This window comes from Gobio gobio (genome assembly GCF_949357685.1).
Source record: "Gobio gobio genome assembly, chromosome: 23".
Classification (NCBI taxonomy): Eukaryota; Metazoa; Chordata; class Actinopteri; order Cypriniformes; family Gobionidae; genus Gobio; species Gobio gobio.
In genome coordinates, this window is record NC_137119.1 from 2,970,528 (window position 1) to 2,995,869 (window position 25,342).

General features: G+C 42.9%; 2 protein-coding genes across 4 annotated transcripts in view; both read left to right on the forward strand.

The window, feature by feature from the left end:
- impa2 (inositol monophosphatase 2) overlaps positions 1 to 13,599 on the forward strand; it is a 246,568-nt gene extending 232,969 nt beyond the window's left edge. The window contains exon 10 of the transcript XR_013815656.1: positions 13,300 to 13,599. The gene's annotated coding sequence lies outside the window, so the exon portion shown is untranslated. The remainder of the gene's footprint in view (positions 1 to 13,299) is intronic.
- piezo2a (piezo-type mechanosensitive ion channel component 2a) overlaps positions 1 to 25,342 on the forward strand; it is a 333,058-nt gene that overhangs the window by 209,799 nt on the left and 97,917 nt on the right. For 2 of the 3 annotated variants that reach the window (XM_079805932.1, XM_079805930.1), the window contains 5 exons: positions 10,822 to 10,982; positions 17,662 to 18,039; positions 18,335 to 18,535; positions 23,409 to 23,613; positions 24,566 to 24,667. In XM_079805932.1, the coding sequence (XP_079662058.1) occupies positions 10,822 to 10,982; positions 17,662 to 18,039; positions 18,335 to 18,535; positions 23,409 to 23,613; positions 24,566 to 24,667 (1,047 nt within the window). The remainder of the gene's footprint in view (positions 1 to 10,821; positions 10,983 to 17,661; positions 18,040 to 18,334; positions 18,536 to 23,408; positions 23,614 to 24,565; positions 24,668 to 25,342) is intronic. The other variant, XM_079805931.1, reaches the window with a different exon arrangement.

Here is a 25,342-nt window from a genome sequence, read left to right on the forward strand (position 1 = left end):
AATAGACCATAATTATTGCATAAATATTAAAAAATACCATCAAATCATCTCAAAATACAAAATTAAAAAGAAAAAATATTATTGAAGAAAAATAAATTGCATTGGTTTTACTGGGGTGGAGGAAGTTTAATTTTTCGGTGTCCTCTCACTTATGACCCTGAAGACGACCTAAACGAAGAGCACCAGAGGGTTAAAAAGTAAACCCAGAGCATGTCCCTGCAGATGGTGTCATTTAAACATATTCAATTAAATTACAAGAGCAAATGATCCTTTATATCCTGGCTTGAATGAAACGCACTATAAAAATTCATATTGGTTGCTCTCACTGTAGCAACACAACAGGAAGAGGCTTTTATTGGCCTGATGGGGCAGGGCCAGCAGAGTAAACAGAGCGGGATAAAAATGTCTAGACTTGTTTAATGTGTAAACACTTTTACAGTCGGGCGTAAGGAAGAGCCCATGTGCTGTCTTTCACACCGTCGTATTAAATTCCTGCTTACAACTGGACTGAAGACTATATACAGTGGCATGAAAAAGTGTGTGAACCGCTTGAACAATCTGTGAAAATGGGAATAATTTTAACTAAATAAAAGGGATCATACAAAATGCATGTTATTTTTTATTTAGTACTGTCCTGAATAAGATATTTTACATATTTTTTTTTTACATATAGTCCACGAGACAAAAAATAGCTGAATTTATTAAAAGAAAAAGAAAAAAGCCTCTTTTTCATATTTGATCCATCTCCAGCAATGACTGTATGATTTTAAGATCCATCTTTTCACACTGAGGACGATTGAGGGACTCAAACACAACTACCAAAAAAAGTTGAAACATTCACTGATGCTCCAGAAGGAAACACAATGCATTAAGGGGGGTGAAAACTTTTGAACAGGATGAAGATGTCCAAGTTTTTCTTATTTTGTTTAATTTAATTTTTTTTTTCATTTAGTACTGCCCTTCAGAAGCAACAGAAGATACTTGCATGTTTCCCGGAAGACAAATTAAGTACAATTTACCTTGATTTTCAAATACGTTTTCACTGAGAATCGATGGTTCAGAAACTTTTTATCAGGGTTGTTTTAATAAATTCAGCTATTTTTTTTTTGTCTTGTGGACTATATGTAAAAAAATGTATGTAAAATATCTTATTCAGGACAGTACTAAATAAAAAATAACAAGCATTTTGTATGATCCCTCTTATTTAGTTAAAATTTTACACAGATTCTGCAAACGGTTCACGTACTTTTTCATGCCACTGTACTTACAGAATCTTTCAGGAGAGCAAATGAGCATTTCTCTCTATATACGGATTTCTCTTTATTCTTTGCGTTATGATTTTCTGTGGAGTTCCACATTCCACAACAGGTCACACTTTGGCTTTCTAAACTGCTGTTACTCAAACACTTGTGCTTTATGTATTTCATAAACACGTCAGGGACACGTCGCTGTGATTCATCCACGGGTGTCGGTGTTTTATGACCGTTTTGAGATTGGAAATATTTTAACCATTATTGGCTGTTTTGTGGAGCTCCCTAAAATGTTTGAGCACAGCTCCTGCGTCGTAATGTTGACGGATGGCTCTCTGAGTGTTATTTTACTGATAGTCCTGGAAACCTCCTCCGCCATCCCAAAAACTACTGATGAATGTGATGTTTTCTGCACATAGTCCGGAGGAAAGATCAGTATTTGACACATATTCAATAAAGTATCAGGGTTATAATAGTGCACTAAAACCATTAAAAAACATAACTTGAAATTAAATAAATGTTAACTGAAATTAAAAAAATAAATAAACAAACTTATTTGAAGCTTTAGCTTAACCTGATATGGCCTACTAACTAAAACATAAATACAAAGTTATAAAAACTATATAGATGTTTTTAAAAAACAAACAAAAAGTGAATTGAGCTCTTTCGTGTATTTTTAATGTCAAAAACAAAATAATGTCAAAATGTCAGTTCAAGTGACCGTCGGTTATGTGACGCTTAAATGCTTAAAGTATTACAATTTAACTAAACTCATTAGATTTTAGGAGACTAAAACTAAAAACAATTCAGGTGACTAAAATATGACTAAAACTAAATGGCATTTTACTCAAAAGACTATGACTAAAACTAAATCAAAATATGCTGTCAAAATGAACACTGCTCTGGACACTTTTCACTTATTCTATGCACAATGTACTTTCCCGTCTTGAGTTTTATAAGGTTATTGTGTTGTTTAATATTGGAGTCTGATATTAAATTAAAGCCGTGTTGTTGTTGTTTTTTGTACTTGGACATTGTGCATCATCTGGGTATTTTAAGGGCACTTTGTTGTTAGAATATTCGGCCCCAGTTTATATTAGGTGGCCTTAACTACTATGTACTTACATCAAAAAATAAGTACAATGTATTTACTGTGTTTATAATGTATTGCAAAACACTTTTGCTGATATTGAGGTGGGATATGGGTAGGGTTAGGGACAGGTGTGGGTCAGTTTAAGGGTAGGGTTAGGGACAGGTGTGGGTCAGTTTAAGGGTAGGGTTAGGGACAGGTGTGGGTCAGTTTAAGGGTAGGGTTAGGGACAGGTGTGGGTCAGTTTATGGGTAGGGTTAGGGACAGGTGTGGGTCAGTTTATGGGTAGGGTTAGGGACAGGTGTGGGTCAGTTTAAGGGTAGGGTTAGGGACAGGTGTGGGTCAGTTTAAGGGTAGGGTTAGGGACAGGTGTGGGTCAGTTTAAGGGTAGGGTTAGGGACAGGTGTGGGCCAGTTTAAGGGTAGGGTTAGGGACAGGTGTGGGTCAGTTTAAGGGTAGGGTTAGGGACAGGTGTGGGTCAGTTTAAGGGTAGGGTTAGGGACAGGTGTGGGTCAGTTTAAGGGTAGGGTTAGGGACAGGTGTGGGTCAGTTTAAGGGTAGGGTTAGGGACAGGTGTGGGTCAGTTTAAGGGTAGGGTTAGGGACAGGTGTGGGTCAGTTTAAGGGTAGGGTTAGGGACAGGTGTGGGTCAGTTTAAGGGTAGGGTTAGGGACAGGTGTGGGTCAGTTTAAGGGTAGGGTTAGGGACAGGTGTGGGTCAGTTTAAGGGTAGGGTTAGGGACAGGTGTGGGTCAGTTTAAGGGTAGGGTTAGGGACAGGTGTGGGTCAGTTTAAGGGTAGGGCTAGGGACAGGTGTGGGTCAGTTTAAGGGTAGGGTTAGGGACAGGTGTGGGTCAGTTTAAGGGTAGGGTTAGGGACAGGTGTGGGTCAGTTTAAGGGAAGGGTTAGGGACAGGTGTGGGTCAGTTTAAGGGTAGGGTTAGGGACAGGTGTGGGTCAGTTTAAGGGTAGGGTTAGGGACAGGTGTGGGTCAGTTTAAGGGTAGGGTTAGGGACAGGTGTGGGTCAGTTTAAGGGTAGGGTTAGGGACAGGTGTGGGTCAGTTTAAGGGTAGGGTTAGGGACAGGTGTGGGTCAGTTTAAGGGTAGGGTTAGGGACAGGTGTGGGTCAGTTTATGGGTAGGGTTAGGGACAGGTGTGGGTCAGTTTAAGGGTAGGGTTAGGGACAGGTGTGGGTCAGTTTAAGGGTAGGGTTAGGGACAGGTGTGGGTCAGTTTATGGGTAGGGTTAGGGACAGGTGTGGGTCAGTTTAAGGGAAGGGTTAGGGACAGGTGTGGGTCAGTTTAAGGGTAGGGTTAGGGACAGGTGTGGGTCAGTTTATGGGTAGGGTTAGGGACAGGTGTGGGTCAGTTTAAGGGTAGGGTTAGGGACAGGTGTGGGTCAGTTTAAGGGTAGGGTTAGGGACAGGTGTGGGTCAGTTTAAGGGTAGGGTTAGGGACAGGTGTGGGTCAGTTTAAGGGTAGGGTTAGGGACAGGTGTGGGTCAGTTTAAGGGTAGGGTTAGGGACAGGTGTGGGTCAGTTTAAGGGTAGGGTTAGGGACAGGTGTGGGTCAGTTTAAGGGTAGGGTTAGGGACAGGTGTGGGTCAGTTTAAGGGTAGGGTTAGGGACAGGTGTGGGTCAGTTTAAGGGTAGGGTTAGGGACAGGTGTGGGTCAGTTTATGGGTAGGGTTAGGGACAGGTGTGGGTCAGTTTAAGGGAAGGGTTAGGGACAGGTGTGGGTCAGTTTATGGGTAGGGTTAGGGACAGGTGTGGGTCAGTTTAAGGGTAGGGTTAGGGACAGGTGTGGGTCAGTTTAAGGGTAGGGTTAGGGACAGGTGTGGGTCAGTTTAAGGGTAGGGTTAGGGACAGGTGTGGGTCAGTTTAAGGGAAGGGTTAGGGACAGGTGTGGGTCAGTTTAAGGGTAGGGTTAGGGACAGGTGTGGGTCAGTTTAAGGGTAGGGTTAGGGACAGGTGTGGGTCAGTTTAAGGGTAGGGTTAGGGACAGGTGTGGGTCAGTTTAAGGGTAGGGTTAGGGACAGGTGTGGGTCAGTTTAAGGGTAGGGTTAGGGACAGGTGTGGGTCAGTTTAAGGGTAGGGTTAGGGACAGGTGTGGGTCAGTTTATGGGTAGGGTTAGGGACAGGTGTGGGTCAGTTTAAGGGTAGGGTTAGGGACAGGTGTGGGTCAGTTTATGGGTAGGGTTAGGGACAGGTGTGGGTCAGTTTAAGGGTAGGGTTAGGGACAGGTGTGGGTCAGTTTAAGGGTAGGGTTAGGGACAGGTGTGGGTCAGTTTAAGGGTAGGGTTAGGGACAGGTGTGGGTCAGTTTAAGGGTAGGGTTAGGGACAGGTGTGGGTCAGTTTAAGGGTAGGGTTAGGGACAGGTGTGGGTCAGTTTAAGGGTAGGGTTAGGGACAGGTGTGGGTCAGTTTAAGGGTAGGGTTAGGGACAGGTGTGGGTCAGTTTAAGGGTAGGGTTAGGGACAGGTGTGGGTCAGTTTAAGGGTAGGGTTAGGGACAGGTGTGGGTCAGTTTAAGGGTAGGGTTAGGGACAGGTGTGGGTCAGTTTAAGGGTAGGGTTAGGGACAGGTGTGGGTCAGTTTAAGGGTAGGGTTAGGGACAGGTGTGGGTCAGTTTAAGGGTAGGGTTAGGGACAGGTGTGGGTCAGTTTAAGGGTAGGGTTAGGGACAGGTGTGGGTCAGTTTATGGGTAGGGTTAGGGACAGGTGTGGGTCAGTTTAAGGGTAGGGTTAGGGACAGGTGTGGGTCAGTTTAAGGGTAGGGTTAGGGACAGGTGTGGGTCAGTTTAAGGGTAGGGTTAGGGACAGGTGTGGGTCAGTTTAAGGGTAGGGTTAGGGACAGGTGTGGGTCAGTTTAAGGGTAGGGTTAGGGACAGGTGTGGGTCAGTTTAAGGGTAGGGTTAGGGACAGGTGTGGGTCAGTTTATGGGTAGGGTTAGGGACAGGTGTGGGTCAGTTTAAGGGTAGGGTTAGGGACAGGTGTGGGTCAGTTTAAGGGTAGGGTTAGGGACAGGTGTGGGTCAGTTTAAGGGTAGGGTTAGGGACAGGTGTGGGTCAGTTTATGGGTAGGGTTAGGGACAGGTGTGGGTCAGTTTAAGGGTAGGGTTAGGGACAGGTGTGGGTCAGTTTAAGGGTAGGGTTAGGGACAGGTGTGGGTCAGTTTAAGGGTAGGGTTAGGGACAGGTGTGGGTCAGTTTAAGGGAAGGGTTAGGGACAGGTGTGGGTCAGTTTAAGGGTAGGGTTAGGGACAGGTGTGGGTCAGTTTAAGGGTAGGGTTAGGGACAGGTGTGGGTCAGTTTAAGGGAAGGGTTAGGGACAGGTGTGGGTCAGTTTAAGGGTAGGGTTAGGGACAGGTGTGGGTCAGTTTAAGGGTAGGGTTAGGGACAGGTGTGGGTCAGTTTAAGGGTAGGGTTAGGGACAGGTGTGGGTCAGTTTATGGGTAGGGTTAGGGACAGGTGTGGGTCAGTTTAAGGGTAGGGTTAGGGACAGGTGTGGGTCAGTTTAAGGGTAGGGTTAGGGACAGGTGTGGGTCAGTTTATGGGTAGGGTTAGGGACAGGTGTGGGTCAGTTTAAGGGTAGGGTTAGGGACAGGTGTGGGTCAGTTTAAGGGAAGGGTTAGGGACAGGTGTGGGTCAGTTTAAGGGTAGGGTTAGGGACAGGTGTGGGTCAGTTTAAGGGAAGGGTTAGGGACAGGTGTGGGTCAGTTTATGGGTAGGGTTAGGGACAGGTGTGGGTCAGTTTAAGGGTAGGGTTAGGGACAGGTGTGGGTCAGTTTAAGGGTAGGGTTAGGGACAGGTGTGGGTCAGTTTAAGGGTAGGGTTAGGGACAGGTGTGGGTCAGTTTATGGGTAGGGTTAGGGACAGGTGTGGGTCAGTTTAAGGGTAGGGTTAGGGACAGGTGTGGGTCAGTTTAAGGGAAGGGTTAGGGACAGGTGTGGGTCAGTTTAAGGGTAGGGTTAGGGACAGGTGTGGGTCAGTTTATGGGTAGGGTTAGGGACAGGTGTGGGTCAGTTTAAGGGAAGGGTTAGGGACAGGTGTGGGTCAGTTTAAGGGTAGGGTTATGGACAGGTGTGGGTCAGTTTAAGGGAAGGGTTAGGGACAGGTGTGGGTCAGTTTAAGGGTAGGGTTAGGGACAGGTGTGGGTCAGTTTAAGGGTAGGGTTAGGGACAGGTGTGGGTCAGTTTAAGGGAAGGGTTAGGGACAGGTGTGGGTCAGTTTAAGGGTAGGGTTAGGGACAGGTGTGGGTCAGTTTAAGGGTAAGGTTAGGGACAGGTGTGGGTCAGTTTAAGGGTAGGGTTAGGGACAGGTGTGGGTCAGTTTAAGGGTAGGGTTAGGGACAGGTGTGGGTCAGTTTAAGGGTAGGGTTAGGGACAGGTGTGGGTCAGTTTAAGGGTAGGGTTAGGGACAGGTGTGGGTCAGTTTATGGGTAGGGTTAGGGACAGGTGTGGGTCAGTTTAAGGGTAGGGTTAGGGACAGGTGTGGGTCAGTTTATGGGTAGGGTTAGGGACAGGTGTGGGTCAGTTTAAGGGTAGGGTTAGGGACAGGTGTGGGTCAGTTTATGGGTAGGGTTAGGGACAGGTGTGGGTCAGTTTATGGGTAGGGTTAGGGACAGGTGTGGGTCAGTTTAAGGGTAGGGTTAGGGACAGGTGTGGGTCAGTTTATGGGTAGGGTTAGGGACAGGTGTGGGTCAGTTTAAGGGTAGGGTTAGGGACAGGTGTGGGTCAGTTTATGGGTAGGGTTAGGGACAGGTGTGGGTCAGTTTAAGGGTAGGGTTAGGGACAGGTGTGGGTCAGTTTGTGGGTAGGGTTAGGGACAGGTGTGGGTCAGTTTATGGGTAGGGTTAGGGACAGGTGTGGGTCAGTTTAAGGGTAGGGTTAGGGACAGGTGTGGGTCAGTTTATGGGTAGGGTTAGGGACAGGTGTGGGTCAGTTTAAGGGTAGGGTTAGGGACAGGTGTGGGTCAGTTTATGGGTAGGGTTAGGGACAGGTGTGGGTCAGTTTAAGGGTAGGGTTAGGGACAGGTGTGGGTCAGTTTAAGGGTAGGGTTAGGGACAGGTGTGGGTCAGTTTATGGGTAGGGTTAGGGACAGGTGTGGGTCAGTTTAAGGGTAGGGTTAGGGACAGGTGTGGGTCAGTTTAAGGGTAGGGTTAGGGACAGGTGTGGGTCAGTTTAAGGGTAGGGTTAGGGACAGGTGTGGGTCAGTTTAAGGGTAGGGTTAGGGACAGGTGTGGGTCAGTTTATGGGTAGGGTTAGGGACAGGTGTGGGTCAGTTTATGGGTAGGGTTAGGGACAGGTGTGGGTCAGTTTAAGGGTAGGGTTAGGGACAGGTGTGGGTCAGTTTAAGGGTAGGGTTAGGGACAGGTGTGGGTCAGTTTAAGGGTAGGGTTAGGGACAGGTGTGGGTCAGTTTAAGGGTAGGGTTAGGGACAGGTGTGGGTCAGTTTATGGGTAGGGTTAGGGACAGGTGTGGGTCAGTTTAAGGGTAGGGTTAGGGACAGGTGTGGGTCAGTTTAAGGGTAGGGTTAGGGACAGGTGTGGGTCAGTTTATGGGTAGGGTTAGGGACAGGTGTGGGTCAGTTTATGGGTAGGGTTAGGGACAGGTGTGGGTCAGTTTAAGGGTAGGGTTAGGGACAGGTGTGGGTCAGTTTATGGGTAGGGTTAGGGACAGGTGTGGGTCAGTTTAAGGGTAGGGTTAGGGACAGGTGTGGGTCAGTTTAAGGGTAGGGTTAGGGACAGGTGTGGGTCAGTTTAAGGGTAGGGTTAGGGACAGGTGTGGGTCAGTTTAAGGGTAGGGTTAGGGACAGGTGTGGGTCAGTTTAAGGGTAGGGTTAGGGACAGGTGTGGGTCAGTTTATGGGTAGGGTTAGGGACAGGTGTGGGTCAGTTTATGGGTAGGGTTAGGGACAGGTGTGGGTCAGTTTAAGGGTAGGGTTAGGGACAGGTGTGGGTCAGTTTAAGGGTAGGGTTAGGGACAGGTGTGGGTCAGTTTAAGGGTAGGGTTAGGGACAGGTGTGGGTCAGTTTATGGGTAGGGTTAGGGACAGGTGTGGGTCAGTTTATGGGTAGGGTTAGGGACAGGTGTGGGTCAGTTTAAGGGTAGGGTTAGGGACAGGTGTGGGTCAGTTTAAGGGTAGGGTTAGGGACAGGTGTGGGTCAGTTTAAGGGTAGGGTTAGGGACAGGTGTGGGCCAGTTTAAGGGTAGGGTTAGGGACAGGTGTGGGTCAGTTTAAGGGTAGGGTTAGGGACAGGTGTGGGTCAGTTTAAGGGTAGGGTTAGGGACAGGTGTGGGTCAGTTTAAGGGTAGGGTTAGGGACAGGTGTGGGTCAGTTTAAGGGTAGGGTTAGGGACAGGTGTGGGTCAGTTTAAGGGTAGGGTTAGGGACAGGTGTGGGTCAGTTTAAGGGTAGGGTTAGGGACAGGTGTGGGTCAGTTTAAGGGTAGGGTTAGGGACAGGTGTGGGTCAGTTTAAGGGTAGGGTTAGGGACAGGTGTGGGTCAGTTTAAGGGTAGGGTTAGGGACAGGTGTGGGTCAGTTTAAGGGTAGGGTTAGGGACAGGTGTGGGTCAGTTTAAGGGTAGGGCTAGGGACAGGTGTGGGTCAGTTTAAGGGTAGGGTTAGGGACAGGTGTGGGTCAGTTTAAGGGTAGGGTTAGGGACAGGTGTGGGTCAGTTTAAGGGAAGGGTTAGGGACAGGTGTGGGTCAGTTTAAGGGTAGGGTTAGGGACAGGTGTGGGTCAGTTTAAGGGTAGGGTTAGGGACAGGTGTGGGTCAGTTTAAGGGTAGGGTTAGGGACAGGTGTGGGTCAGTTTAAGGGTAGGGTTAGGGACAGGTGTGGGTCAGTTTAAGGGTAGGGTTAGGGACAGGTGTGGGTCAGTTTAAGGGTAGGGTTAGGGACAGGTGTGGGTCAGTTTATGGGTAGGGTTAGGGACAGGTGTGGGTCAGTTTAAGGGTAGGGTTAGGGACAGGTGTGGGTCAGTTTAAGGGTAGGGTTAGGGACAGGTGTGGGTCAGTTTATGGGTAGGGTTAGGGACAGGTGTGGGTCAGTTTAAGGGAAGGGTTAGGGACAGGTGTGGGTCAGTTTAAGGGTAGGGTTAGGGACAGGTGTGGGTCAGTTTATGGGTAGGGTTAGGGACAGGTGTGGGTCAGTTTAAGGGTAGGGTTAGGGACAGGTGTGGGTCAGTTTAAGGGTAGGGTTAGGGACAGGTGTGGGTCAGTTTAAGGGTAGGGTTAGGGACAGGTGTGGGTCAGTTTAAGGGTAGGGTTAGGGACAGGTGTGGGTCAGTTTAAGGGTAGGGTTAGGGACAGGTGTGGGTCAGTTTAAGGGTAGGGTTAGGGACAGGTGTGGGTCAGTTTAAGGGTAGGGTTAGGGACAGGTGTGGGTCAGTTTAAGGGTAGGGTTAGGGACAGGTGTGGGTCAGTTTAAGGGTAGGGTTAGGGACAGGTGTGGGTCAGTTTATGGGTAGGGTTAGGGACAGGTGTGGGTCAGTTTAAGGGAAGGGTTAGGGACAGGTGTGGGTCAGTTTAAGGGTAGGGTTAGGGACAGGTGTGGGTCAGTTTATGGGTAGGGTTAGGGACAGGTGTGGGTCAGTTTAAGGGTAGGGTTAGGGACAGGTGTGGGTCAGTTTAAGGGTAGGGTTAGGGACAGGTGTGGGTCAGTTTAAGGGTAGGGTTAGGGACAGGTGTGGGTCAGTTTAAGGGTAGGGTTAGGGACAGGTGTGGGTCAGTTTAAGGGTAGGGTTAGGGACAGGTGTGGGTCAGTTTAAGGGTAGGGTTAGGGACAGGTGTGGGTCAGTTTAAGGGTAGGGTTAGGGACAGGTGTGGGTCAGTTTAAGGGTAGGGTTAGGGACAGGTGTGGGTCAGTTTAAGGGTAGGGTTAGGGACAGGTGTGGGTCAGTTTAAGGGTAGGGTTAGGGACAGGTGTGGGTCAGTTTAAGGGTAGGGTTAGGGACAGGTGTGGGTCAGTTTAAGGGTAGGGTTAGGGACAGGTGTGGGTCAGTTTAAGGGTAGGGTTAGGGACAGGTGTGGGTCAGTTTATGGGTAGGGTTAGGGACAGGTGTGGGTCAGTTTAAGGGTAGGGTTAGGTGTAAGGGAAGTGTCAACAGTGTAATTACATCTGTAATAAATGTATGTTGTTACATTTGTAATTGCATACAGGTATATTTAAAAATGTAAGTACAATGTAAAGACATGTATGTAAACAATAAGTGCATTGTATCAAATTATTAATTAAAATGTTAGTACATAGTAGTTAAGGCCACCTAATATAAAGTGGGTCCGAATATTCAGTGGGAACACACTATTTTTGCTTAGAAAAGAATGCAAATTGGGATGCACTTTCAGTCTTCAGAGTAGTTTTGAATCCTAATCTTGCTGTGAGTCATTCCTGAATGTTTAATGTCAGTTTACTAACCTTTCAGACTCATATGGCATTGGCTTTGTGCATTTTTTCTTAAACATTGCATGTTTGTTTTTCTTGTGCAGAGCTGCGGAATAAGTGGCATCTGGTGGTGGAGCGTCTGACGGTGCTGTTCCTGCAGTTCCTGGAGTACGTGCAGAAGCTTCAGCTCTTCATCTGGTGGCTGCTGGAGCTTCACATCATCAAGATCGTCTCCTCCTACATCATCTGGGTCTCCGTCAAAGAGGTCAACACTGCAGTGCAAAAAGTGCTCTTAAAACACGAACGTTAACCTGATCTGTTTTGGACAATAGTTCACTATATAGCCAAAAGTATTTGGACACGCCTCCAAATCACTGAGTTCAGGGGCCTCGTTTATAAACGTTGCGTACGCACAAAAGAAGGCGTACGCCGCTCTCTACGCACTAATTGGTATTTATAAAAAGCAAAGTTGACGGGACAATGTGCGGTCCATCACGCAAGCTCTGACCCAGGCATACGCACAAAAACGGGTGAAATGAGAAATGGCGACACCGTCGGCAGATGAAGAAACACGTGAAAGTGTGTGAAACTGTAGAGCGTTGTGTAAAAGAAATGGCAAAACTGCCTCTCATAAATAACATGAAGACTTCACAAAGCAAGTCTTACAATTAACAGCCTACACAAACACCCGTTTGATCGATCTGCAGTGTAAAACAAACAAAAATTACAACAGAAATGCAAATTAACACATATGTGCTAAAAGAAAAGTGCAATATGTTCTGCAATAATATTGCCATGTTATGCAATTCATCCTCATAAATAATATGGTAAACAGAACGAAATAATGTACAAAACTGATATTCTCGTCAGTGTGTCCGTCTGGTGGAGCAGATATAGATGCAATTAGATAGATAGATAATTAGGGAGATAGTAAAAATGTATTCATCAGCTACGGAATCAAATGCATATGCATTTAGTTTGTTTTATTTTCGATAAAAATAACATATGAAGTATGTCTCAACCATTCAGAAAACTGCAAGAAATTACATTTGCACTGAACTATTTCCCATTTCCACGTAGATAATAGGGATGGGGATTAATAGGGATTCCGGCAGTCTCTCATCAAGAGGGCTCAGCTCAACCCTTTCCCCACCCGTGGCACTCTGGCGATGGAGCGCTAGACGCTTTTTTACCTCGACTTTGATGTCCGATCATTTCTTTTTTTATTTCGCCGATGGTCCGAGGTTGTGAAGCGACAGCATTTACGGCGTCTGCAACCTTTTGCACCTCAAGTGCCTTTTTGACATCAGTAATGCCCACACTGTGCCCTCCAAAACAATATTTTTCTCCTCTTTTCCACCTCGCCAACGATAACTTCTAATTCACTTTGAGTGAAGTTACGTTTTTTTGATTTCCTCTCTGTATTTGCCACGATTTCGCAATCGATGAATATTAACTTGTGGGCGTTTCACGGACTATTTATGGGCAACTATGGGCGTGACATGAAGCCGCAAAAGCTGCGCTACATTTAGAATTGATTGTGATTTATTAATGGAAAACTGCATAGGATGTGCGTGCGCACGGTTTTATAAATCCGAATATTTCTGTGCGTACGCACGTCCTATGTTTCATCCGTACGCCACTTCTGGCGCAAATCCTACGCAAAGTTTTATAAATGAGGCCCCAGGTGTTCAATCCCTTCATGGCCACAGGTGTATAACTCCAGCTCTAGGCCTGCAGACGCTTCTACACACATTAGTGAGAGAATGGACGATATGGCGATTTCCCCCTCCTACTTAAAAAATCTCCAGATAACAAAGAAATTGAAACGAGTTTTAACTTTATATTGTTTATGTAAAATATTTGCGGCTTTCAGCATGTGAATAAACCCCAGCTATTCCACAGTATAGATGGGCACCATATATTTTGCAGTATACAATATACATATCAAAGGTTTATGAATTGATATGCAGATCAAATTATTTTTTATTAACAACAGTAGCTAATGTTCAAAAAAGTATAGGGAAAATGTAAATCTTCTGCTCTTATTAAAAATAGGTTAACATTGTTCTTTTATAGTCTCACACTGAACTGACCAACAGCTTCAGTGATTATTAAAGGAATTATAAAAAAAAAGAAAGGAAAAAAAGACTATTTCTTCCACAATACAATACCCCTTTAAAATTTTGGTTTTACAAATCAAAACATTAAAAATTAAAATTAAAATTGGATACTATTTAGAGCTTTGAAGTGCTGGAAAAAGTGTGAAGCACTTGAAAACCCTTAAAGTGCTGGAATTTCAATCTTGAAATGTTGTGCTAACCCTGAGATGAATAATAACAGCAACATTAAATCCACGGGGTGTTACTACAGTAACTCATGGTGAATGTTGGGGATTTGTGACTGAAACCCCTGATCTTCTCTCATGTTGTTTCCACATCAGCTGAGCCCATTCAGAACTACGGAAGGCCAGAGGGGAGCGTCGGCGGATGTTAAAAAGAAAACCGATTTTCATTCAAACAAATCGACGTAAACTACACATTCGAGTTAATCGATAAAATCGATTTATCACCCAGCCCTAGGTGGGGTTGTTTTTCAGGGGTTGGTCCATTAGTTCCAGTGAAAGGAACTCTTAATGCTTCCCCAAGACATTTCGGACAATTTCATGCTCCCAACTTTGTGGGACCAGTTTGGGGACGGCCCCTTCCTGTCCCAGCATGCACCAGTGCTCAAAGCGTCTCCATAAAGACATGATGAGGAGTTTGGTGTGGAGGAACTGGAGTCCTCAACCCGATAGAACAGCTTTGGGATGAATTAGAGCGGAGACTGAGAGCCAGGCCTTCTCGTCCAACATCACTAATGAAGAATCCCCATAAACACACTCCTAAACCTGGAGGAAAGAAGAGCTGGAGCTGTTAGAGCGACTCCATATTAAACCCTATGGGTGAAGAAGTTCATGTGCATGTAAAGGCAGGCGTCACAAAACCTTTGGCTATATAGTGTATCTGATTTTACATGGTTTCTGACCTGACCTAGATGGGCTAGATGACCACTTTGGTCTGGTTAGACCAGCCAAAAATCTGCATATCATATATAAATGGCTGTACATGCTATTTTTTCTTGTTTTTCACATCAAAATGACTTCGTTCATGATGAATTATTCAGCTTTTAAGTACAAGCGGAAGCCACTACTGGTTCCTTCAGGAGTGGGCGGAAGTAATGTGTACTAAAATGTAGGGCTGGGTAAAAAATATTGATTTCTCGATTTTAATCAATTCTCACTTTTACAAAACAATATCGATTCTTAAATCCCAAGAATCGAATAGTCAAATTTTTTTACGAAATTCAAAAACATAAATGCCGTTTTGGCGCTGTGGCGTGAGATCGCTCTGCCTCTGCTCAGCTCTAGAGAACATGAACGGATCTTCTCTTCCGCATTAATACCAGTAACAGCGCAAAATAAACACAAACGAGCTTCTGAAAGTGTGTTAAAAGATACAGGCCAACTTACCGAAATCCGTATCATGTCACATAGAATCGCTCAATCAGTGTTTCAACCGCAGAAAGATGTAAGTAAAACGGCTTACAAGTAAACAATGTCACGCAACATCACATTTACCTCAAAAAAAAAAAATCCAATGTCCATAAACTCGTTAGTCAGCTAGAAAAATGAACTCTAGAAAGGCGCATTTTGCTAATTATATGCAGCACATTACATAGGATATTCATTGTCAATGTTCTTCAATATTTAATAAATCTGGCAAGTTTTTATGACAGCCACCCTTTAAATGTTTATATAAAAAAACAGAGTAGAATTATGATTATGTAATTGTAAAGTTAATATTATAAGTTTATTATTATATATAAAAAAAACATAATTTAGTGTCATTTAAGTGTTTGTATACAAATTAGGGCTGTCAAAAGATTAATCGCGATTAATCGCATCCAAAATAAAAGTTTGTGTTCTCATAATATATGTGTGTGTACTCTGTTAATTATTATTTATATATAAATACACACACAAGCATGTATATATTTAAGAAAAAAATATTATTTTTATATATAAAACATTTATATTTATATATATATTATAGATTATATAAATGTATATACATGCAAATATTTCTTAAATATATACATGAATGTGTGTGTATTTATATATAAATAATAATTAACAGAGTACACACACATATATTATGTAAACACAAACTTTTATTTTGGATGCGATTAATCGCGATTAATCTTTTGACAGCCCTACTACAAATCAGTTAATTTTTACCTTCAATATTAGTAGGCCAATGTAGTATCAACTGACTCCCATAGTTTACAACATTAGTTAAAAAATGTGTTTTCCTTGAGGAAATTTTCCATGTATTATACCTGATACATATCCAAAATAATCCATATTGAATTGAATCGAGAATCGAATCGAAAGCTTGTGAATCGAAATCGAATCGAATTGTGAAATTTGTGTCAATTGTGTCTTGGGGCCCATTCTCTTTGCTCTGGACCTCCTCCCAATCAGTCTGATTTTTAAAAAGCACGATATCTCCTATCATTTTTATGCAGATGATTGCCAAATATACCTGCCTTTGACAAAAAATGAACCATCGTGACCTAATGACTCCTTTGAACCGAATCATTTTAACGACTGGCCAGAACAACTGATCTGTCCAACACTGAACTCATGAACTCAGTTTATTAATTTACTCAGAACGCAACTGAAATGAGAACGCAAGTGTGCTTACCCATTTTAGCAAGAGTGGGTAGTAAGAATTATTTTTAATTATCAACAGTATTTCATCTTATTTCTGTTGACAATGTGTAGTAAAATAAATAGGCCTAGCCTACAATCATTTAATCTGGAGTGAGGTGAAACCAGAACAAAGTTGTTATTAGCTAGCTGAAATTTTTTATTAAATTGCATATGGTAGAAAATTAGACTATTTGTTAATTTGTAATGCTACTTTTTAATATTGATATGATTATATACCAAAACAATTATCTGTAGTGTAAAAAATGTTTGGTAACTGTCAGATTACTATTGTATGTTTGACTGTTTTTTGTTTCCACTGCTACATTTTATTTATTTAAAGAAGTTAGATTACATTCTATTTTAGATTTGAATGCACAATTGTTTTTTAAATAAATAAGAATTCAACACCTTACATACATCTGTTATTTTGTCTTAGTTATGTTTAGTTAGTAAAGTCTGGTGCCTTTAGTCTCTTCAAGGAAGGTATAAGGTGGAAGATATACAGTTTATTATTAATTCAACAATATATCGGATCGGTATCGGGTATCGACAGATACACAAAGCCCAGGCATCGGTATCGGTATCGGGACTGAAAAAGTCGGATCGGTGCACCCCTAATTTTAAACTCGATAAACAAATTAACACTGTCGTAAAATCGAGTTTTTTTCATCTTCGTCTATTATCTAAAATTAAACCTTTTTTATCTTTTAAACATTTTGAGCAAGTCATGCATGCTTTTATTTCGTCACGTCTGGACTACTGTAATGCACTTTACACTGGAATATCCCAAAATGCACTTTTTCGCTTAAAGCTTTGCATGGACTAGCCCCACAGTATATCACGGACCTCATCCACATTTATACACCGCTGCGTTCACTGAGGTCTGAGGGCCAGCTACAGCTTTTGGTTCCTAAGACCAGACTTAAAACCAGGGGGACTGGGCTTTCGCAGTGATTGGCCCCAGATTGTGGAACGCTCTGCCTCCCATGGTCAGAAAAGATCCCGCAGTTGAATGTTTTAAGTCTCGTCTTAAGACCCACTTCTATTCCTTGGCTTTCAACTCCATGTGAGTTGGGTGGTCCTGTGTCTTATTGATTTTATATATTTTTTGTGTATTTTTATTTTTTTGCTAATATTTTTATGTGCAGCACTTTGGAAACTGATTGTTGTTTGTTAAAGGGTTAGTTCACCCAAAAATGAAAATTCTGTCATTAATTCCTCACCCTCATGTGGTTGGACACCCGTCAGACCTCCGTTCATCTTCAGACACAAATGAAGATATTTTAGTGTAAAGCTGATGCTGAGAAAGGCTTCAGATAGGCCTCCATTGGCATTCAGTACATTTACACTCACAAGACCCATAAAAGGCACTTAAAACGTCGTTACAAAGTCCATCTCACCACAGTGGCTCTACAATAATTTTACAAAGCGACGACAATAGTTTTTGTGCGCAAAAAAAAATCAAAATAACGCCTTTATCCAGCTTGTTCTTGCCTTCCGTGTGTGTCTCCACGACGCATGCGCGAGAATATGAGCAGATCCGGCGTTCGGACACATGACCCAGAAGAGATTTGTTTACGAGCAGAGGAAGACGCGCGTATCTCAGCTGTTGAATTCTACACTGATCGTGCTTTAGGTCTCGGCGTAGTTCTCAAAATGGGGCTAAAGTGAGCATTTCATGGATTCCCAAACGCCGGATCTGCTCATATTCTCACGCATGCGTCGTGGAGACACACACGGAAGACAAGAACAAGCTGGATAAAGGTGTTATTTTGATTTTTTTTTGCGCACAAAAACTATTGTCGTCGCTTCGTAAAGTTATTGTAGAGTCACTGTGGTGAGATGGACTTTGTAACGATGTTTTTAGTGCCTTTTATGGGTCTTGTGAGTGTAAATGTACTGAATGCCAATGGAGGCCTATCTGAAGCCTTTCTCAGCATCAGCTTTACACTAAAATATCTTCATTTGTGTCTGAAGATGAACGGAGGTCTGACGGGTGTCCAACGACATGAGGGTGAGGAATTAATGACAGAATTTACATTTTTGGGTGAACTAACCCTTTAAATGTGCAATATAAATAAAGTGGATTGGATTGGATTGAATACCCAGCCCTGCTAAAATGCATTAGTCATTGGCGATTCCCAGGTGTGTAAAGAGTTGATCATCAGCAGAAACATGTCGTTCTCAGGTGTCTCTGTTCAACTACGTGTTCCTGGTGAGCTGGGCCTTCGCTCTGCCCTTCAGCCAGTTCAGACCGCTGGCCTCCAGCCTGTGCACCGTCTGGACCTGTGTCATCATCATCTGCAAAATGCTGTACCAGCTGACCTCCATTAACCCTTCCACATACTCAAAAACCTGCAATATGGTGAGCCGCGTGCAGCCCTCAGTACATATGCATGAAGTGGAGATGCTCGTTCTCACTGTCTCTGGTTCTCTCCTCAAGCCGGATAACTACACAGAGGCTCAGAGGCTGGACATGGCCAAGTCTCTTCTCTACAGCGGCCCGGTGGACCCAGCCAACTGGATCGGCCTCAGGAAGTTCTCTCCATTACTGGAGAATCTGAGGGTACGTACACACACACACACACACACTCAACAATACACCAGCACACATGGGATCTATAGGAAATATTATGTTCATAAATAATTCTTACCAGCCATAAAACATGTATTTTGCATTATTATTATAAATATGAATATTAAAAATATAGCCACGCCCCAAACTCTCCGCCTGCTACAGTAGCCACGCCCCAATATCTCCGCCTGCTACAGTAGCCACACTGGGCGAAAGGGGCGTTTGCAAATTTGTTTGAAAATATTCTGTCTGTAATATCATCCTTAATCTTTTTTCCCGCACACAGAATAATTTACTGATGCTGGCCCTCTTGGCTTTCGAGGTGACAATTTACCGCCATCAGGATTTCTACCGTATGAAAAGCAACCTCACCCCTCCAGTCACAAGAACCATTTTCCACAACATCACACGGCAACATTTGGACGACGGCATCATCAACTGCGCCAAATATTTCATCAACTACTTCTTCTACAAATTTGGTCTTGAGGTAATTTCACTGATCTGATCAAAAATACAGTGAACATATTTGTGAAATATTAGTGAACTGCTTTCTGGGGGACGTGTTTTTGAATAGTGGATATATTCCTGGATCAACATTACTATCGGATTGATGTAGGATAAGGCTTAGGGATGGAGTTACAGTACATAGGCCTGTCGCGATAGTCAATAAATCAATTATTCGCATAATTTAAAAAAATTTGCTCGATAATCATTTCCAGCGTCCGTTTTTATATCCATTTTTGCAGAGCGTTACATTATGATCATGCTCTTATACATGTAAATGCTTCTGAGCGCGACAAGACACAAGAGAACGCGCTGTATGTCAATGTCCTGTGTGTGTGTGTGTGTGTGTGTGTGTGTGTGTGTGTGTGTCAGTGTCCTGTCTGTGACTCTTGACACACACACACACACACACTCGACGCACAGACAGACTCGCGTCAGTCTCCTGCTCACATCGAGTTCTCTTTTGCTCATGAACAAACAATAACAACAACACAGAGAATTTTGAGTATTCTCATATTAGGAGTCTTAAATTAGTTAAAGGGGGGGGGAAACACTCAGTTTCAGTCAGTCTCATGTCAATCTTGAGTACCTATAGAGTAGCACTGCATCCTGCATATCTCCGAAAAGTCTTTATTTTTATTATAATTATAAAAGAAAGATGCGCTGTTCCGAGTCTTTCCGGAAAAAGCCGTGCGGCTGGGGGCGTATCGTGTGGGCGGAGCTAAAGAATGTCGAGCGCGCGCCGCTGTTACTGTGTTGAGTTCGTCTGAAAGCTGCGTCATCCCTAAAAGCCGGGAAAAACTTTATTCAACATAAAAAATGGCTTTTAATCGGATACATCCATACATCTATGATCCGGAATCAGACCCAGAGGCTGAAGTTGAACAGGAGGAGCAGCAAAAACGACTAGAGCAGGACATCTCTATGTGGTATAAGTTACACTAACTATATAATATGTTTAGCGGCTTGTGTTATTTAGAACACCATGTCAAGCGCGAGTGTTACAATGTGTGTGTGTGTGTGTGTGTGTGTGTGTGTGTGTGTGTGTGTGTGTGTGTGTGTGTGTGTGTGTGTGTGTGTGTGTGTGTGTGTGTGTGTGTGTGTGTGTGTGTGTGTGTTACGCGTGGTTTGTGAAGACATGATTTGTAGTAAGCGGACTGGTTTTGCGCGTCAGGCTAGTGTTTACATAGAAAGACATGGAATAGTAGCGCATTTGAATGAAGAAGCGCGCTTATTTAGTTCAACATATTTCCCCATTATTTGTGTATTGTTGTTTGGAGTGCTTTTACAATACACAAACATACACATATAGTGGCCAGCTAAACAAATGTACACACTATACATCGCATGCTCCATTGATCAATACGTGATCATGTTTGTGCTACTTGATGGGCATAGGCAAAAACAGACATTTGAAGCAGTCAAACCTGCGGTTCCAACGTTGGGACCTTTATCGCTGGGACCGCTCCATCCTTCAGTATTAGGCGATCTGAAAATCCGGCGTCGAACTGGGCCTTGTTTATAAAACAATCGGCACCGAAATGCAGGGAACAGACATAAATATTTGCGCAACTCAGTTGTTGATCCGGAAAAGCAAATTCCATCTGTACGAGCCAGCGCTTTGATGGGCGTAGCCTATTGCTTTGACGCTCTCTCTCTCTCTCTCTCTCTCTCTCTCTCTCTCTCGCGCGCGCGCTCTTCCGGTAGAATTGTCCGTACGGCCCATACAAGGAAATTCCGCCCTGTTGACGTCAAGCGGACCCATGATCGAAAAAAACTTTCCGAAACTTATGACTAACAGGAAGTACTAATTTTGGCAAAGAAATACTCCCATCAAACGTCCACCTTAGCTTTTGAACCTGTGTCCATGTTTAGCATGGGAATCCAAGTCTTTAACAGTGCCAAAAGATCAGTATGCATGAAACAGCATTTCACCCCCCCTTTAAATAACGTCTTAAATGAACTTAAAGAGTTGAGAGGAAATGAGATCCGCGGCTGTTCTTAAAGTGACAGTAGCCCTGATGATGCCTGTCATTAATGTTCATCAAAGAACAACGGGAACAGGAAAGTGTAGCTTTAATGATGATTAATCTATATTTCATTTATTATTTATGCAGTTAAGAAAGGTGTTTGATAACTAGTACATTTCTGTATAACCGGGAAGGCCATGGGTAAATATAACATTTATTATTTTGGGTTTATGTAAAGATTGTTTTAAGTTCAATTAAATTAAAAGTTGTTTTTTTTAAAGCCTAATAAATGTTGAGATTGGCAGCTTTCAGTTATACAGTAATGTAACGTCATTAATGTTTCATAGAGACTTCAGTGATACTGGCCTTCATTCATAAAAACATGACAATACAACACATATTTAAAATATGCTGTCAATACATTTTCTACATTAATTTGGAGAGTAACTGAAATTATTACAATATCAAAACATTAAAAATTTATTAATCGTATAATCAAAAAAAAGATTAATTAGTAAATTATTTTTAATCGATTCACTGCAAAAAATCATTTTCTTACTTAGTACTTTTGTCTTGTTTTCAGTCCAAATATCTAAAAAATCTTACATTAAGAAGCATTTACTAGACAAGCAAAAGCTTTTGTCTTGTTTTGGGGGAAAATAACTCAAAATTAAGGGAGTTTTTGCTTAAAATAAGCAAAATAATTAGGGGTGTAACGATTCGTTTTAACAATGATTCGATTCGTATCACGATTTGAGGTTGTCGATACGATTCAAGGACGATGTTGGTTCATTTAGAACGATACGATCCGAAACGATTCAGTGACTTGAAATCGATTCAGTAACTTTTTAGCCAAAAATTGTGTGACTGAAATAAATATCTGGATACTGGTCAGTGCAGGTGAAGTTTCCTAGATTCCTGTTGTTTCTTGTAAGGGAATCAGGTATATCAATTAATTATGGATATAAACAAACAAGTAAACAACAATTAATGGCAAATGTATTCACATTTTATTTGAATAAAGTGCAACCAACAGTTTAGGTTGAATTAACAGGAAGTTAACCTTTTCTGCTCTCATTTTCAATATTCAATACATTTTCAATAAAAGCACAGTAAGTGCAGCCAACATTTCAACAGTAGGTTAACCTGCTACTTCTGCTTTTGTTTTCCAACATAAAAATATTACAATATTAATATCAAAAATAAAGTGCAACTAACTTCTCTTCAGGTTTAATTAATAGTAGGTTTACCTGCTACTTTTGCTGTTGTTTTACAACATTAAAATAATACAAATACAATATTAATATCAAAAATAAAGTGCAACTAACTTCTCTTCAGGTTTAATTAATAGTAGGTTTACCTGCTACTTCTGCTTTTGTTTTCCAACATAAAAATATTACAATATTAATATCAAAAATAAAGTGCAACTAACTTCTCTTCAGGTTTAATTAATAGTAGGTTTACCTGCTACTTTTGCTGTTGTTTTACAACATTAAAATAATACAAATACAATATTAATATCAAAAATAAAGTGCAACCAACATTTCTTCAGGTTGAATAAACTGGCTGAACCTGCTACTACTCTCAGTTTAATAAACAAACAATATTTAACAAAAGATAAAATGTAACCAACTACTCTTCAATGACTCTACAGATTTCTTTTTCAAAAATATCAACATGATCTCGCACGTTGGCTTCTCCTCTGCCATCCGCCATGCGATGTTTTGTTTTGTTTGCGCTGCTGCTGGTGCGTGCGTTGCGATGATGTCACAGATAGGCAGACTGAATCGAGTAACGTTTAACGCCTTTATAATTAAAAGTGCTAAGAAAAAACATCCATATAAAGTCTGACGTGCTTAAATCAAATGCTTTATTTCCTATTTTCGATACAATGGATTGATTACCTTTTAAAACGATGTTAGATCGATATATGTCGTCCGGAAGGCCAACTTGCCGAGCACAGATCGATGTAGTTAGATCATAGGAAAATAAATCGATACATCGATGAAGTAGATGAATCGTTACACCCCTAAAAATTATCTGCCAAAAGGGTAAGAAAAATAATCTTGTTTTCTGTTTGAATTAAGATTATTTTGTTTACCCCATTGGCTGATTATTTTGCTTATTTTAAGCAAAAACTCGGTAAATTTTTTGTTATTTTCCCCCAAAACAAGACAAAAACTTTTGCTTGTCTAGTAAATGCTTCTTAATGTAAGATTTTTTAGATATTTGGACTGAAAACAAGACAAAAATACTAAGTAAGAAAAGCATTTTTTGCAGTGTTCCCAGCACTACTAAAACACACTCATCCGCTGCAGTTTTCCAGCTGTTTATTCAAGAGCATTTGTTTGTTAACAAACTGAGAGTCCATTGCTTGTTTTGTTTTGTTCATTTATTGTGGATATTTAAAATGCTTTCCGTTTTCAGTGTTAAATAGTCTTTAGAAATAAAAGTTTATTGATCTTTGAAAAGGTGAACCTGCATTATTATGCCATTATCATTATTTTAGATGAAAGAACGACAATATTATCATTTATCGCAATAATTTCTTGGCCAATTTATCGTCCTGCAAAATGTGTTATCGTGACAGGTACAGTACATTTAGGGTTAGGATTGTGTTTGATTGATCCAGGAACATGCCCTACTTGGCAAAATCATGTTCTCCCTTTCAGGGGCCAGTTTTAGTTTTGTCCAGACGCTGATTTACTGAGGATTGTCTCTAACAGATGATCAGATTGCTAACACACTGTTGAGACAGATAAACCGCAGTATAATGGGTCAGGGATACGTGATGGATATTGAATTTTAATTTGTGTGCAGTGATGCTCTCAGATGTACCCATTATTATCCTAATTTGAAATCCTTGTCTGAATGTTGCTGCTCCAGACCTGTTTTCTGTTAGCGGTGAATGTGATTGGCCAGCGGATGGATTTCTATGCCATGCTGCACGCGTTCGGTCTGATTGCGGTGATGTATCAGCGCAGGAGGAAAAACATCGCCCGCGTCTGGGCCAAGTATTGCTGCTTCCTGGCCTGCATGCTGGCCTTCCAGTACCTGATGTGCATCGGCATCCCTCCTGCCGCCTGCACAGGTGAGTCTTTTCTTCCCTATTGTGACGTACACCGATCAGGCATAACATTATGAGCACCTTCCTAATATTGTGTTGGTCCCCCTTTTGCTGACCCGTCGAGGCATGGACTCGACATGACAAGATGTTAGGAGCAGATCCTTTAAATCCTGTAAGTTGTGAGGTGGGGCCTCCATGACCCTGTGGCCGGTTCTCCACTGGTCCCTGTGGCCGGTTCTCCACTGGTCCTTCATGACCCTGTGGCCGGTTCTCCACTGGTCCTCCATGACCCTGTGGCCGGTTCTCCACTGGTCCTCCATGACCCTGTGGCCGGTTCTCCACTGGTCCTCCATGACCCTGTGGCCGGTTCTCCACTGGTTCTTCATGACCCTGTGGCCGGTTCTCCACTGGTCCTCCATGACCCTGTGGCCGGTTCTCCACTGGTCCTTCATGACCCTGTGGCCGGTTCTCCACTGGTCCTCCATGACCCTGTGGCCGGTTCTCCACTGGTCCTCCATGACCCTGTGGCCGGTTCTCCACTGGTCCTCCATGACCCTGTGGCCGGTTCTCCACTGGTCCTTCATGACCCTGTGGCCGGTTCTCCACTGGTCCTCCATGACCCTGTGGCCGGTTCTCCACTGGTCCTCCACTTTTGATAGAGACTGACCACTGCAGTTTTGGAGATGTTCTGACCCAGTCCTCTAGCCGTCACAATCTGGCCCTTGTCAAACTCGCTCAAATCCTTACGCTTGCCCATTTTTCCTGCTTCTAACACATCAACTCTGAGGAAAAAATGTTCACTTGCTGCCTAATTTGCTATTGGTGGATCTCATGTGAGTGACAGGTTGCCACGCCCTCACCATCAGAGAAGAGAAGAGATGAAGTTACTCTGATTCAAGATTACTAGACACATGAATGAAAAAAAAAGACAAATTCGACCATGACTATACTTCTATCTGTGTCTGTTTTGCTTTAGACTATCCGTGGAGACGCCCGTCTTCCAGCATGGACTCCAACGTCATCAAGTGGCTCTACTTCCCAGACTTCCACACCAAGCCCAACTCTCTCTTCCTCCTCTGTGAGTCAAGATATTAACAGCTGGTCAAATGTTTTGAGATTAAATTCCTCCCAGGGTTGAACATTTTTATTTATTTCAAGCCATTGCTTTGCCAAGGCTGCATTTCTCACTTTTTGTTTAGCTTAAAGGGTTAGTTCACCCAAAAATGTAAATTCTGTCATTAATGACTGACCCTCATGTGGTTGGACACCCGTCAGACCTCCGTTCATCTTCAGACACAAATGAAGATATTTTAGTGTAAATCTGATGTTCTGAAAGGCCTCCATTGGCTCAATGCACTTTACACTCTCAAGACCCTTAAAAGACACTAAAGACTAAAGTTACAAAGTCCATCTCACTACAGCGGTTCTACAATAACTTTATGAAGTGACGAGAATAGTTTTTGTGCACAAAAAAACCCTAAATAACGACTTATATAGTGATGACGATTTCAAAACACTGCATCATGAAGCTTCAAAGCGTTATGAATCAGTGAGTCGATTCAGCGCTTCGGAGCGTTTTGAATCAGTGAGACGATTCAGCGGTTCGGAGCGTTATGAATCAGTGAGTCGAATCATGATTCGGATTGCATGTCAAACCGCCAAACTGCTGAAATCACGTGACTTTGGCGATCCAAACCGCTGAATCGACTCACTGATTCATAACGCTCCGAACCGCTAAATCGACTCACTGATT